We start from the raw sequence: 15,432 nt of genomic DNA on the forward strand, positions 1-15,432 counted from the left end.
GCACATATACTTCTGGTAGGTATTTAAAATAAAACATTTCGCTAAGTTCTCATTTTAGGAGTGCGTCAGACCCAAGTAGGATAATATCAATGTATTGTAATAGCAGAAATTTGATTCAGCACAATGGTAACTTATTATGTTTATTGATATTGATTGATAGTCCTAACATTGTTATAAGTACAGTACGACAGCACATAAAACTAATTGCAAATTCGTCGCTATCTTAGTTTCATAGCGCTTCACATTATGCATGGATTTCATAATTTGATGTATGGTAGCTGTACCTACTGTCCGCGACAGATAAAACAAACGCCATGCCCTATTGCGCTACGTCTGAAATTGTATGAAAATTCGATGTACGACAGCTCGGTCAATAATAATAACAAATACATTTTAAGACAGTTCTAGCTGTAGGCTGACAGATGTCAAATGTGATTAAATTGGAGGTAAATAAAACATGGACAAGTCGCTCAGGTTTATCTGGTGCCCGACTTTACAATTAATTAATTAATTTTATATGTATCGACTCGCTTTAAAAGAAAATTTTGTAAAAAGTTATTTGTCTCACTAAATAATTTCCGTATATATTTATTTCAAATGTTATTTTATTACTGATTACTATTAATTTTGTTGTTATGGACATGGATAACTGATTATATTTTAAATTCCACGAGAAAAACTAGGTTATGGAGTGAAATCGCTTACAACGTAAGCGCATCCTTATATATTATAAAACAAAGTCCTTTTCAGTATTTCGTATTTCGTGTCCATTTTCGTATGTCTGTTGTCAATAAACTCAAAAACTACTGCACAGATTTCCATGCGGTTTTCACCAATGTGTGTTACCCGAGCGAAGCCGGGGCGGGCAGCTAGTCTATAATAAAAATGAGCAAGCGAAACGTGTTGAGTTGAGCGACTTCCCTTCATATACCTATGTAATAAGTGTTCTCGTGGAAAGTCACATATTTATTGTGAGTGATTGATTGTTAATCGGTTGGGTGCCTACCTATTATTCATTCAAGTTGTATGTTGTGAATGAATAATATCAGCATTTTTGTGCATTTTTTGATCGTGTTTGTGCTTGCATAATATTATGAATAAAATAATATGCTGTTCTTATTATTTTTTATATATTTAACCCTAGGTAACATTTAACCAGCTGGTCTATCTGCTTAGATCTATGAATGATTACTATATACAGATAGGTTATACAAACTCACATGGCATGAGTGGATTCGAACCTAGGACTTTTCGGTTCAGTTATTACACCACCAACGCTTCACTGCATAACTTGTGTAAACTTGTTCTGGAACATCGATTAAAACAAAACTTGGCAATTTTTAATGTAACGTTTATTTGGTTTTTCCATCACAATACAGACGGTCGTTGGATCTCACACAATCTTTCATGCTAACTGTAACTTAAAAATCACCCACACAATACTTAAAACTTATCTAAAGAAATCCGTTTGACAGGTGGGCAATTACTAAACTACTACACACACATTATTTAAAAAATAAATTATTCTTTTTTCACATAAGTAGGTACTTAAGAAATGTCTTTACAATTTTTCTACGACAATAAATTTAAAACACTTTAAAAATAATACGTTGGGCGTCAAATGCATTGCCGGCGTTGTTCCAAATTTGAACGCTCGATAATATTTTCGACGCCTGGAAGAATGGAGATGATACATGAAAGATTAGCTTTATTTTATCTTCATGTATGCTGATCGAGACTTTGGTTGATTCTAGAGCTTTCTAGAACGTTTAATGGATCTAGATTCGTCTCGACTGGTGGAGGATCATTTGACGGACGCTGAAGGTGGAAAGTCCTAGACCAATAGCGGCGAGCGCCAGCGCAGATCGAGACATCATCTTCTCACGACTCGCTGGCTGGAATAGAGAAAAAAAATATGATCGACTTGTTTCTAGTAAAATATTTTTAGTACGGGATGGAAATTGTTTTTATTTTGTTAATGAAAATACGGATAAGAGTCATTGTTCCGTCATTTTGGCGTCAGTCGACAGACAACACAGATATTGTATGAAGTTTAGACGTATGTCAGTATCAAAACCTATATAATCTAACCTATAGCTACGTCCTGCGTCGTCGCAACGCAGCACGACTGAGCAATGAGGCGTGAACTCGTGATTATCGACGGAAATGTCCATTATAGTTTCAGTATTACAGAAGACCATAAAAAGACCCGTATTTTCATGAACAACGTCTAAATTTTGAGGAAAAATTTTAAATAGAACAAACAATGTATTGAATGTGTTTTTAACTTTACCATCGCAAAAAGAAAACCAACTATTTATCGATTACGTTTGTGCATAAACATATCTGCTATTTTTATGGTCTCGTTAAAATAAAGTTGTTTTCGCAAAACAGGAATAGACTAGTGGGTTGACGGTCGTGTGAATCACAATATTCAATTATTTTGAGCTATTTTTGTATTTGCAAGGCGGTGCCAATATTTAAAACTAAATGTGTGTTTTCCGACGTTTAGAAATGTGAATATTTTTAATAATTGTTTAATAAAATTATGACAATGATGAGGACCGCGCTAAATTCTTTCAGTATGTATGAATGCCGGCGTTTAATGAACAGGCTAGCCTTCCAATTAATGGCTGATTTAATGAGATGGCAGCGACATATACAAATTATTTTTTGTTAGACGGTCGAACAAATGATAATATATTAGTACTAGTTCCACGATCGAAATAATGAGAAAAAAATCTTACTGCCAAAATAGGAAGATTTAATTTCATTCATTAATTAGTTCGATTGTCGTACTGGCTATTACACCTATGTTTCACAGATATTCAAATTCTTAAAGATATTGAAATTTATCATTCTACACAATTTTCTCTGTGACCTGTGCCTCGCTCTTATGCTTTGTAGTGTTTAAACGATCACACAACTATTTCCGATGGCTATTACCAGACAAACTAGAAGAGTTAGAAAACACCTAGAATGATTCAGGGCATAGACATCCTTGAATTTCACAATGGACTGTATGAAGCGTTGTTTTCATTCTAGTTATTTCTGTATGGCATATTGCCATGACTGCCGGCGCGTGACTGAGACTGCTCGAGTGCTAGTAAGCTAAATAGGGTTTTATAGTAGTCACATGTGCATACATTATATCGTCCCCGAGTATACTCGTAGTAGGGCTGCCATCTGTTCGGATTTTGTTGGAATTGGAAGTAGTTCTAGTTTCGAGCGACTGGGCAGAAGCAGAATCTAACTGTGTGTCAACAAACTCCGTACTCTTATATTTTGTTCATAAAAACCTGACAATTTTTTTACGTAATTGCAGTTTATTAAGCACGACATTCTATGGGCAATGTAAAACAATACTTCCGTGAGATATATCAACATTGGCAATTCAATTTCATTGGCATTGTTAACTAAACTATTTGGCTATTACATGGATTTAGTTCAGCAAGAACGACAATATGAGGCGCAAAATTAGCACTTCTCAAAATATGAATACTTTAAAATAGTCAATTAAAAATATTATTGCGTAGGGCGCTAAGATGGCGCCAAGATTCCAAGTCTATTTCTAGGGCCGATAAAGCACTTGATTATTGACGATATTCGAGCGACCTACTTATTTATTCGTATGCGCATTTAAACATTTATACCAACTATTATCAGCCGTCTGCGAATCCTGTCTGACCTCAATGTGTGATAAGGATCCATCCTTATCACACTATAAAAAACTACGAATTTTATCAACTCCGAAGTGAAAGAGCGGTGATGTCTAACAAATATTTCTTTTTTATATTATATACACAGCCAAAACATTTATATACCTGATGAAGAATCTTTTAAATATAAAAGGAGGGTGCAGTACCTAATAAAATGGGATGTAAGTATTGTGTGTGTAATTTAAAATTTGAATTAGTAGGATTTAATGTTTGATTAAAAAGGAAAACTTCGTGAAATCCTTATAAGAAGCACAAAATTATCTTTAAATATCGCGTGACCAGACGAAAAAATTACATAACATAACCATAAACATTAACGCGTACGTACCGATACAAGTTCTATTACTTCTGCAAGATATTCCATAACAAATTTCTCCAATAACGATGAAAAAACTTTAATGCAAAGAAATTGATCGTTTCATACATTTTCAATGACAATTCGAGACAATGCGAATTATTGAATGGAAGATAACATCCGTTTGGTGATCATCTTACAGTGGTCCTTCGAGGCGGATTTTTTATCACATACCCGGTGATGCTATAATATGTTATATATATATATATATATATATATGGTTAAATTTTCTGGTTTGGCTGAGCTAACAAACTAAGTAAGTCACATTACAATAAATGTATGTGAATCTGACTTCTGTGAGCACTATAGTAACTCATTTCGGTTTTGCCGGAACTTCCTATTGGTAGATAACGTACAAAAATCCGTCCAGTAATTTTTAAGTTTATCTAGCGCATACAGGACTTCTTTTTATAATATGTAAGCATATCGGATACCTTCAACAATTCATTTTAATACTAGCATAATGCTTGAGTAAAAACTATAAAGCCGATAACAGATTTTTATCAAACCGATCCATGACGTAACAAAGAATTTTTCTAGAGAAAATTTTCTGATTAGATACGTAATGCGGGTATTGACCTAGTGTTGCGAAATACATTTTATCAGACACGCGCCGAATCAAGGCTAACTAATGAACTTTAGGTAGGCGCGAATTGGTTCCTGGTTAAGAACTAGTCTTGTAAGATTTTAATTTAGTTTTAGTATAAGTTTGTTTAGTAGAAAATGCCGATGCATGCTACTAAAGATTATATAAAACAAACATTATAACATCGAAAAAATCCTATTATATCCTACTCATAATATATACGCATCATCATCACCATCATGGGGTGCCAAATTCGAATTGAAGTTTGGAGGTCAGCATACGGAAACCCTCGCGGCCAAAGCCGCTATTTTAAGTTGGTTGTATATAAGTTCAGTCCAATCCTTTATGTCATCAAACCATATACGCATAGCAATGTTAAAAATATTGTAACAATTTCTAAATTTCCAAACCAATTTCTAAAAAAGACGTCGCGGCATGTGGAATATTAGATGTACATATATATGTACAGGTTCCTGTGATCGTTTTCAACATTCATCAGTTACCTATGTAATGAAAGGAAACTTCCATAAACTTCACTATGCAAGTAGTGACAATGGTTTAGTCTAGACTACAACAAGCGCTAAATATCAAACAAAATCTCCTTATGTAACTGTCACTTGGCCATGTACTCAATCTTTAAATAGTACACCACATTCAGTCACTAGTCACGGCGCCAAAGGGTGCGTGGAGTAAACATTTGATGTTGTCTTTGAATGCCCTACGTCCACTAAAACCCATCTTGAAGATTCATTGATGGATCTTTTACCACTTTTATGTCCACTTTAATCCATGATTCATGATTTTTCAAAAATGGATTTTTTGAAGTAAACTTGTGTGTAATGATCCAATGGGTGACACATGCATTCAACTTTACGAAGCACTTCCTAATTTCCTGGCTGAATAAATCATAAATAACGTCAAGTCAATTGCTTGTCACGTATTTGTCATTACGTTTAAGTTTATCGTCATGGATGTAGCAATATTTAGATTATATGGACGCTGGCTCCTGACTGACATCATGCTGAGCGGGACACCAATTTGCCTTAATCTATTTGATATGATTTTTGTGTACTTAATGTGATGTAAATGTTTTATAATTTATGGCAAATAAACATTTTTCTTTCTTTCTCCTGGCAGAATGCAAAAGCACATTGCTGGCTTGATGTGTTCAATACAATACACGGCCATAGTTACGAATTTGGGCGGGCGAATTTTTATGAGATTTGATAATGTGCGTTATGATATAGTTTATCAATGACATGTCCGCGTGGCGCCTGCGGTTATCGATTGATGTTCTCTCCAGCCGATTTCATTTTTCTAGAACATATGAATTTATTGCAATTGTCTCATTATGATAAGAAGCTATTTATTTAAAGTCTTTGATTTGGTTCTAAAAAAATATTAATTTATCATTTTCTCACTTGTGTATGTGTGTAGCCAATTCCCACCGTTGCTTTATCGTTGTCTCTTTCACTAAACAATTCCTATTCCTATTCGCCAATCTTTGATGTATTTCCTCCTTGTAATCAATCTATTGCAATATTCTCTTCGACCGTCCACCTGGGATTCTAATCTTTCCATTTTACATAACAAAATCATCCGGAACTAAATTATTTATGGCATTATCAGTAGTTACCACACGGGTGTTACTAACTATAAAGATAAATGTAGCAATCATTGGAGTTGAATCTACTTTGTCTAGACTTTGCACTGCTAACTAGCGATAAGGATTATTTTCATTTATTATACCAAAGCTTGCATACATTTCATCTATTATTATTATTATTCTTATAAAAATATATTTTAGTTTAAGTATTAAATTCAAATGTTTTCTTTCTTTATCCCTTTGCCAAACTATCGTATGGTATTTGATATTTTTCAATGGGAATTTTTAAACAGAAACATCGAACGTTCCAAATTTAGAGGAAAATTATTGAAATGTCTAAAATTAAAATAGATTTCTACCTAAACGCTATAAACTATTTTAAAAAAAGAAATGTATAAGATGTATTGTTAACTAACACGAGTCAACGTGCAGAAACAGAAGAACTCAAATTCTTGCAAAAATTAGTGACGAAATGAATAAAAGACTATATTTAGCATAGCATAAAGTGTTGAAACTATTCGAAACAGCCGAAGGTCGAACGTATACACACACACTAAGCCGATGGTGGCGCCAGTCCAAAATAAAGAGACATGTTTATTAGACAACGACAAAATTACGTGAAATTGTTCAAAAATATACCATTTTACGTGTTTTGGGTTTGATTGATGCTATGTTAATGTTTTTGTTTGCGGATGATAATGTAATTCTTACGTGGACAATTGTTTGGGTATGACTAATTTAGTACTAGTAACTAAAAACTGAACACAATATTCCTTTTATTAAATGGTGTATTTTTGTAAACTGTTTTATAAAATTTGTAAATTTCTTTCATTTAGTATCTTTCTCAGAGACGATATGTTAAAATATAACATTTTGTCTAAATTTCATCTATCTTATCATGTATATCTATATAGCGCGAACTACTTATACCTATTGGAAACTGTTCACTGGAATTCCTTTTTTCGATAGCTTTATAAAATCTATGGATTAGATTATTACATAGGCAGTGACAGTGGTATAAAGCTGAACAATGTCCAAGTTCACTTATTGCAAGTACAGATCAACACTACCAACTGCAGTAATCAGAGATCAACAGTCAATAAGGTCATAAAGTGAATCGCGGGAAAATGCCTGAGGACATTCAAATTAAGAGTAATGAATGAATCAATGAAATAATCATCAGACACATTCCCTGAGGATGAGAGATCTGAAACTGTGAGAATTTACAAAATAAACAAACATCAGAACGTATAACCTTCATTAGTTGATGCATCAGATGCGAGGGAAAAGTCCTCAGTACAATGCATCAAATGGGAAGACATGGGAGACAACAAAAACAGAAAAGATAAACTAATACCAACGAATACACGTATCATATCTAAGATAAACCACATTAAAGGGGACATCTATCACGTATGAGTCATTGTCTAAAACATTACATAAATTGTGTTGGGTTAATAACCTTAATTGTGATTGAGCAAGATTGCTTTCAAGATCATCTATTATTAAAATGGAGATGAGATAAGATCCTTCCGAAACGTTAGGACCAAAATGACTGAAGTTGCAAAATTACTAATCTGGGACCCGCAAAATTACTAATCTCACGCAATCGAGGTTCACTTCATCAGTATTCTCTCATTTTCTGAAGGTCTACTGTTTCCGCAATTTGCAAAAAAAAAACACTGTCAAAAAGTTCGGGCGAAAGGAATCGATCTATCGAACATTTTCGTTTGTAAATTTGTTTTAAAACCATCAGGAAATTTGGAGAAAATTAATTAAGTGATCTTCGATTGCATGATAATCGGGCCCTTATTCAGAGACTAATGACTGAAATAAAGGTGCTAAAATGATAAGGATGGGCTATTTTAAAACTGAGGATAAAATGGACAACTAACCATTATTCTTGAAAAATAACTATTTATTTAAAGTCTTTGTTATTAATTGTCTCAAAATTCTCCCTTTCACGAAGCGCTACGGAATTCTTTTGACAATGACATTTGACATATTTCAACAGTCACAAGTCATATTTAAACAGTCTTTTTCATTGTAGGGTTTGAAAATTTAGGTTCACGATGGCCAGGCTCTCTATAATAATAAACTATTTTTTTATTCTTTTCAGGAAAATATATTCAAGCACTTCAAGTCGAATGAAAATTCATATCAGAAGAAAAATACATATTACGATTACGGTTCGGTGAGGGCGTCGCTACTATTGAACAAATTGGTCAAGAACATGACTTAAATTTTTTGCCAATTTTGGCCAAAGGGAAAGTATCCTTGACGGATCCTTTTTGGAGTATCGACCGCTGACCAGCGATAGCGTCACATCGCTCAATCAGAATTTATCTGCAGGCGTCATAACGTACGCCTGTGCCGAAGCCGAACATGCGTAGTTTTCCTGCGCAGTAGTATGTCTAAAAATATATATGTACCTATATGCTAAAAGATAACAAGACAATGATAATAAAACTTTTTAGTGATGAATATTGGGAAGTTGGAGTGCCTTAACGTTAACTCTGAATAATGTAGAGGATATCTTATATGCATATAAGGGGTTTTTTGTATGTATTTTTAATGTTAATCTAAATAGTTTTAGAGTAGCAGATTAAAGAAATAATCGTTACTAAAATCAACCCCTAAGTTACTTTTACCCGTGGTACACATATCAGGTCCAGAAAATTTAATGTAGCATCTTATGTGCTGTTTGATAATTCAGTAATTAACTAAATAAGTTCAATAATTACCATTTAACGGAAAAAGTGCAATCAAAAGACAAACAGTCTTATAGTTATTATAGCGACAAGAAAATTAATATCAAACGTAATAATGAAATAGTAAATGAATTGGCAACAACATGACGCCTTCTAGTAAAATTATATACTATGTTGTTTATAAAAGCCAATTGATTGCACTAACCAAATCGCATCACGAATTCACGACAGTCTAATTTGATGACGATTTTATATACTGAATTGACGAAGGCATAAGAATAAAGAGTTTTTAAATGCTGACATCACACGCAGAAGAATCGTACACAAATGGCGTTAAGAACCACATTTTTAGACATCCTACTATCTAGATATCGAACTGGTTTAAAGATAACTCAGAGTTCAGAAATTCTAGGCGTAGTTTATGATTACCTAACTAATAATTCCTATGAACGATGCGTGGTCACTCAACCAAGGATGTCTAGAAACGTGTTATATATAGAAAACGATGTAGATGACAGGCAAATACAAAGACTGGTTATACAAATTAAAAATTTGCTTTTTGATCCAGATATACCAAATGCGCATACAATATTTAAAACTACTTTGCATGTTGAATCATAAACCAAAACTATTATAGGTACGAGTAGGTCACAAACATAACGGTGAATGTTTTAAAAATAATCGATAACAAAGTATTCTAGAAAGTTGCCAGAATTGAAAATAAACCAGTGTCCGAGGAACCGGACGCGCTGCAGCGCTGTGACGTCGAAGATTTTACGAATATTTGATCAACTTGCTATGGAAAAGACATTGTTTGCGTCAATTAAACGTTTGCAAAACAGATGTTTTTGAGTATGGTTTTGTCGTGGTTATGTATATTGAGAATGGGTGGAACAGAAAAAGAGCCTACGTTTAGGTATCATAAATATACAAACATAAGAGTATCACTACAGTTTTCGTTTTTAAAAAAAATCATGAATCCTGTCGTCTTAAGCAAAATTCCATTTAAAAATACCGGGCAGAGGCGCCTTTGAATGAATGAATAATTTTTATTGCATAATTGGTTCACTGATAACGGTCAGAAATCTTATCGAGTGTGTAACATTGGTTTCAGATTTTATTCAAGATAGCCAAAGGCGTGGCATCAGCCTTTTGCCCCTGTCGCCATCATCAGAGAATTGATAACGATATCCCACCTAACGGAAATCTAGGTTACTCCACCTATTTTCACTAAGTAAATGACGAAATGCTGGCTGTGTGGAGTCATATCGTTTATTTTATATAGTCAACTCGCGACCTGGCCTGGATTCGGACGGGAACATTTGTTAAAATGTCGGGAATTATTTGTTAAAATGTCAGTGAAAACTGCATTAAAATCCGTTGCGTAATTTAAAAGAAGAAACAGAGAGACGCGGAGTGCTACTTTGTTTTATACTATGTAGTCACAGACTTATTGTAGTCACATAGAGGTACAATGTCATACCATTTGAAAACGAGTACTGATGAAGGTCGTCCTGTAAATGATATGTGTAATTACATTGCAGCGTATAGTTGTAGTTAGCTCTCATACTATCATAGCACGTTGACGGAACAGGGAAATTAAATCAGGTGCCTTCCGACGTTCTACTGACCTTCAGTTATTTTGGGAGTTTACGAGATACGACTACATTTTTTGAGTCTTGAACCAGTTGGACATTGCAGTTGCACCATGTGTCGGGAGCATAGATGGGTTTACGTCCAGGATTGACCAACCGCCGGTCGCAAATCCATTCCAAAATAAACCCAGTTCAAACCGACGAGCTTGCGCTGGACTTTTTGAACTAAATACTGGGGGCAAACCCATCTTTTCACAGACATATTTTCAAGTCACATTTTAAATTGTACTAGCGGTCCGTACCGGCTTCGCTCGGGTATTGGTGAAACCCTCATGAAAATTCGTGCAGACGTTTTTGAGTTTATCGCTGATAGATTTCTGAAAAAAACAACAAACTACTGGCATTTCGGATCGACTACTGCCGAGAAGAAATGCCGATTGGCACACCAGAAATCAGGTAAGTTATTACGTAATATTTTCCATAAGGAAGGAGTCCATAAGATGTACCTGGTTAGTAGTCAAGTTGATAACCTTGTAGCAGACCTCTGTAACATAAAGATAGTTACTTCAGGACCGCGACCCATCGATAGTGGGGTTAGACGGTGGTCACTTCCCACGCACGAGCTGATAGATGTTATAATAAAAAGTAAGGAAAATATTTCCAGATAAAGTGATAATTTACGTTTTTTTGAGTGGAGGTGGGTTTGCTCAGAGTTCTCTCAGATTTTTCCCAAAAAATCGGGAGCAAACCCAACTAGTCCTAGATGGGATTGCGCCTGGTCGCGAGGCAATAAAAATAAATTAAAATAAGACTTTCCAGGAAAATATTTTAGTGGTTAACATTTACTTTATAATGTATACGTTTGAACTAATATTTGATATATTTTCAACAACAAGTACTGTGAAGATTGTTTACATTCCAGGACTAGTAAGAAAGGGCACTTTACATACTCAATCGTACTGAGCAAATCAGATTAGCAGACACGTTGACTCCCGCACGTGTCGTTGCATCTGCCCTGGTGCATTGCATTCACACGTTTTAAATCCTCGATGTTATAGAAAGAGATTAAAATAAAACCGATCAAGTGCGACTTGGGCTCGCGTAAAGGGGACCCTTCGCGTCTCTCTGTCTGTATGGACGCGATACACTACCGGGCCGAGTTCACCAATAGATAGTGTGAATTCTGAAGAAGGTTTAGGTGCATATTTTACTATAGTTTTACCCGAGCGTAGCCAGAACGGGTCACGGTTGTGTATGTATAAAAATGACCAAAAATCACGTTTGTTGTATCCCCTTTGATATTCATTTTATTCTGTATTTTAGTATTTGTTGTAATAGAGACAATAGAAATACATCAACAATCGACATTCATCAACCAGCTCATTTCGCAAAATGAGGACTTGACGCAGAATGAGCTCTTCTCGAAAATGAGAACTTCGCAAAGTGTTCACATCTTAAAATACAGTCAATCTAAATAATCCCAATATAAGAACCATTCATAACAATAACAAGGACATTAGCAAATAGACAACAATAACAAACAATTATAAGATGAATGATGTTGAGAAGAAATACAAAGTTCCTAGTAGGTATCGCAATCAACAATTGCAACAACCTGCAGTCAAGTGGAGATATGGCATCACCAGTAAAATTGCCACCAGACGCGGTAGGTAGTCTTAAGTCATATCAGATACCTTTAGTCTCTAATAAAATATGACAACACACTCGAAAAGAAAGATCATAAAATTATATCTTGATTGACAGAAAAGCTACTATTACATATAATAGAAGAAAATAAAAAAAATTATTCATTCATTACACAGTATAAAACAAAGTCACTTCCCGCTGTCTATCCCTATGTATGTTTAGATGCGATTTTTTTAATAGATAGAGTGATTAAAGAGGAAGGTTTAATGCATAATATTGCACCCGTGTAAAGCTGGGGCTGGCCGCAATAAAAAAAAAATTAATAAAAAAAAAATTCAGATTTTTATTGACAACAAATTTGGTAATGCACTAAGATTTTTACGTGTGTAAAAGATATATAATGTCAAAGTTGTGTTAAACCTTTACTTAAATATTTAAACGAAGAGATTTTTAAAGTTGGACAACGGCCCTCATTAAGGCCCGTGGTCCAACTAGTTGGACGGAGCAGTCGGACCACTGCCCCGGACTGCATCTACCCTACAGTCCATGGAATATTTTTAAGACCATAAAGTATACTAATCAAGCGTGTATAATTAGTAAACTATTAGTGTTTAAACACGTTTGCCTCATATTTTACGTTCAAGATGTAACAACTATGTGTACCTAGATAGATAATAAGTATGAAGCATAGTGTACAAGAATGTACCTGTGACTATTAAATTTTTAATGTTACTATTATTTTAGTCGAAGACTCTCTTAACCACGGGGCTGTGACGCCGCCAAACCAGTGGTCAGCGTAAAAAATAAACCAAAAATATTTTAGAAGATTCAACTGCGATTTTACAACCAGCCAACTGCCAGTCAAACCAAACTTTCTTGGGAATGCTTTTGTAGCTTTATCAGCTGCCATTGTTGTGTCCCTTAGGTGTTTTATATGACATCCATGATATGGAGTGGTCCTGTTCTGAAGCAGTAATAGTGATATTCAGAATATTTTTCACTTATATGTTTCAATGTAAAGTATTGTTTAAGAAACAGTAAAAAAAAAACATTTATGTTTTTACATTTACACAACAATACTACACAGTCGAGTGATTGTTTTTTTGTTCATTTGTAGTGGAATGATGAAGGAAGTTTCAGGCATGCTGAATTACAAGACATACTGAAACTTGCAAAACATAACATTATTAAATTTGCAGTTGATTTGAATGTGTTATTTTTAAAATAGTTGACTTGAATAAAAAATGTTATTATCAACATGTCAAAATTAATATAATGGCTATGTAAACTAGCCAATGCATAACACATAAAAGCATCGCATGTATGTTACTTGGGGTTGTTTCCCACACTAAGATTGTCCCAGAATTTCTACAGTTACAAAGTTGTGAGCAAAACCTAGTTATTATTATGTGTTGTGTTGAATAGAATAGAAATATATTTATTTAAATTACTACATGTGTATGGCACACACAACATACAAAAAACAAAAAGAATATCCTTAATATACAAATGAATTGATGTGTGTTCTGTAGCGATTCAAAGAGGGTACAATAGTGATATTATTACTCAAAGGGCAATACACTGATTTTCAGTTGAAGCCTTTATTAGCTGAAATAATCTAACTAAAAGACATCAAATGATTTATTCAGAAATTTGATCTTCACAAGAACTTTTTCATGTCCACTGATCAGAAGAAACATCGAATAAAACTCATTTAACACAGTGTTGATTTGTGTTGGTTCCCAACATGCCATTTCTGGCATTTTTTTAATAGTATAACAAATTACCTACACTGTCAAATAGTATATAAAAAAAAATGTATAGTATTATGAATTAACTCACATGTGGTGATGCTGTTAGGACATTAATTTTAAATTAACTTTGACCATGTGGTGGCAGGGTTGATACAAAAATAAAATAAAATGAGATGTACCACTCTCGTTAAAAAAGCTACCTATGTAAATATTAGGTTAGTATATCGGTGATGCTTTGCGCTCATTGATTGTACTTATCTATTATTAATTCTTTAATTTATTATAAAAAAAATATGAACAATTCCAAAGATTTCCGACCCCACACATTACACAGAAATCTGCCTCATATTAGCATTTAGACAAAAACACTGTGGTCGAGATCTTTTTGGAGTTCGAAAATAACGTGAAGAATATTACTTACCTGCGAATATGTGAGTCTTAGTGCATACTGGGCAATTTGTGTGGTTCTCATCCTGTCCGAACCAGTATGTGTGCTGCAAAAGAAACAGCTCAATCAGAAACACACGAATAATCTCAAAATACAACACTGAAAAATTATTTTCACAAAATTTCAGAGCCTTTACATAACCTATAAGTCAAAGCAAATACTTTTAAGAACACCGCACTAAAACTATGTTACTAAATTACAGATTTTTCAGAAATACTAAAATTAGACTTTATAATTTAATTTTAATTGAAAGGACTTTTTATTTAGATTTAAAAAAAATTACATACTTGCACCCGCTGACTACCGCGAATGAAAGAGTAAGAAAATTCTCGACTGATGTATTGAATTTTGACATTTAAAAAATGTTGCCAGAATATAAGTTAAAGATTTCAACATTTTCATTGATTATGACTGACTTTAAGGAAATAAACAGATAATTTAGTCAACATAGGTCAAACTTTCTATCTCGTTCTCAAAATTGTGAGTGGTTGAATTTAAGTGAACATCATCTTAAAATTTTATTTACTACATTATTTTTGGTAACATGATAAGGTAATCTAACTTTGGTGTTTCTTCAATCGCACTAGATGGCATTAAAATTCACAAATCAGATAATAAAAAATCAAAAAAGTTGCGTCGCACGAGTCGCACACTTACTTTAAGATCTCCTTTAACTGTGATTTTACCATATTTTGGGGACTTATTCCTACTAAGGCAACACTAAAAACTAATTTAGCCAACATAAAAACACTAAAGATGCGTTCCATCCATTCAATATTTTTTAGTTTTGCATGATCGCATTTTAATTTAAATCACAATTTTTATTTTGATTCAAACTATGTGACTTATGTATGTAGGCACCCAATAATATTAATAAGAATTACGTGAAAAAACTCCCCAGAAATAGAAATACAGATAAGTCATAAGTAACCAAATAAGATAAAGTTTTTTATACAAATTCATGGGAACATATCGTACAATTCTGTGATTTTATACAAAGCAGAATGAGCG

The 15,432-nt window shown here is 33.8% G+C and overlaps 1 protein-coding gene across 1 annotated transcript; it reads right to left on the reverse strand.

Annotated features, from left to right (window-relative positions):
• Nucleotides 1-1,330: 1,330 nt before the first annotated feature.
• Nucleotides 1,331-14,821, reverse strand: LOC128681373 (uncharacterized). Its single transcript, XM_053765200.2, has 3 exons — nt 14,709-14,821; nt 14,395-14,467; nt 1,331-1,895 (listed from the first exon to the last, which is right to left on the reverse strand). The coding sequence occupies exons 1-3, from the start codon at nt 14,774-14,776 to the stop codon at nt 1,779-1,781; spliced, it is 258 nt and encodes an 85-aa protein (XP_053621175.1). The 5' UTR covers nt 14,777-14,821; the 3' UTR covers nt 1,331-1,778.
• Between the last annotated feature and the right edge of the window lie 611 nt (nt 14,822-15,432).

The sequence above is a fragment of the Plodia interpunctella genome, chromosome 27 (assembly GCF_027563975.2).
Source record: "Plodia interpunctella isolate USDA-ARS_2022_Savannah chromosome 27, ilPloInte3.2, whole genome shotgun sequence".
In the NCBI taxonomy this organism is placed as follows: Eukaryota; Metazoa; Arthropoda; class Insecta; order Lepidoptera; family Pyralidae; genus Plodia; species Plodia interpunctella.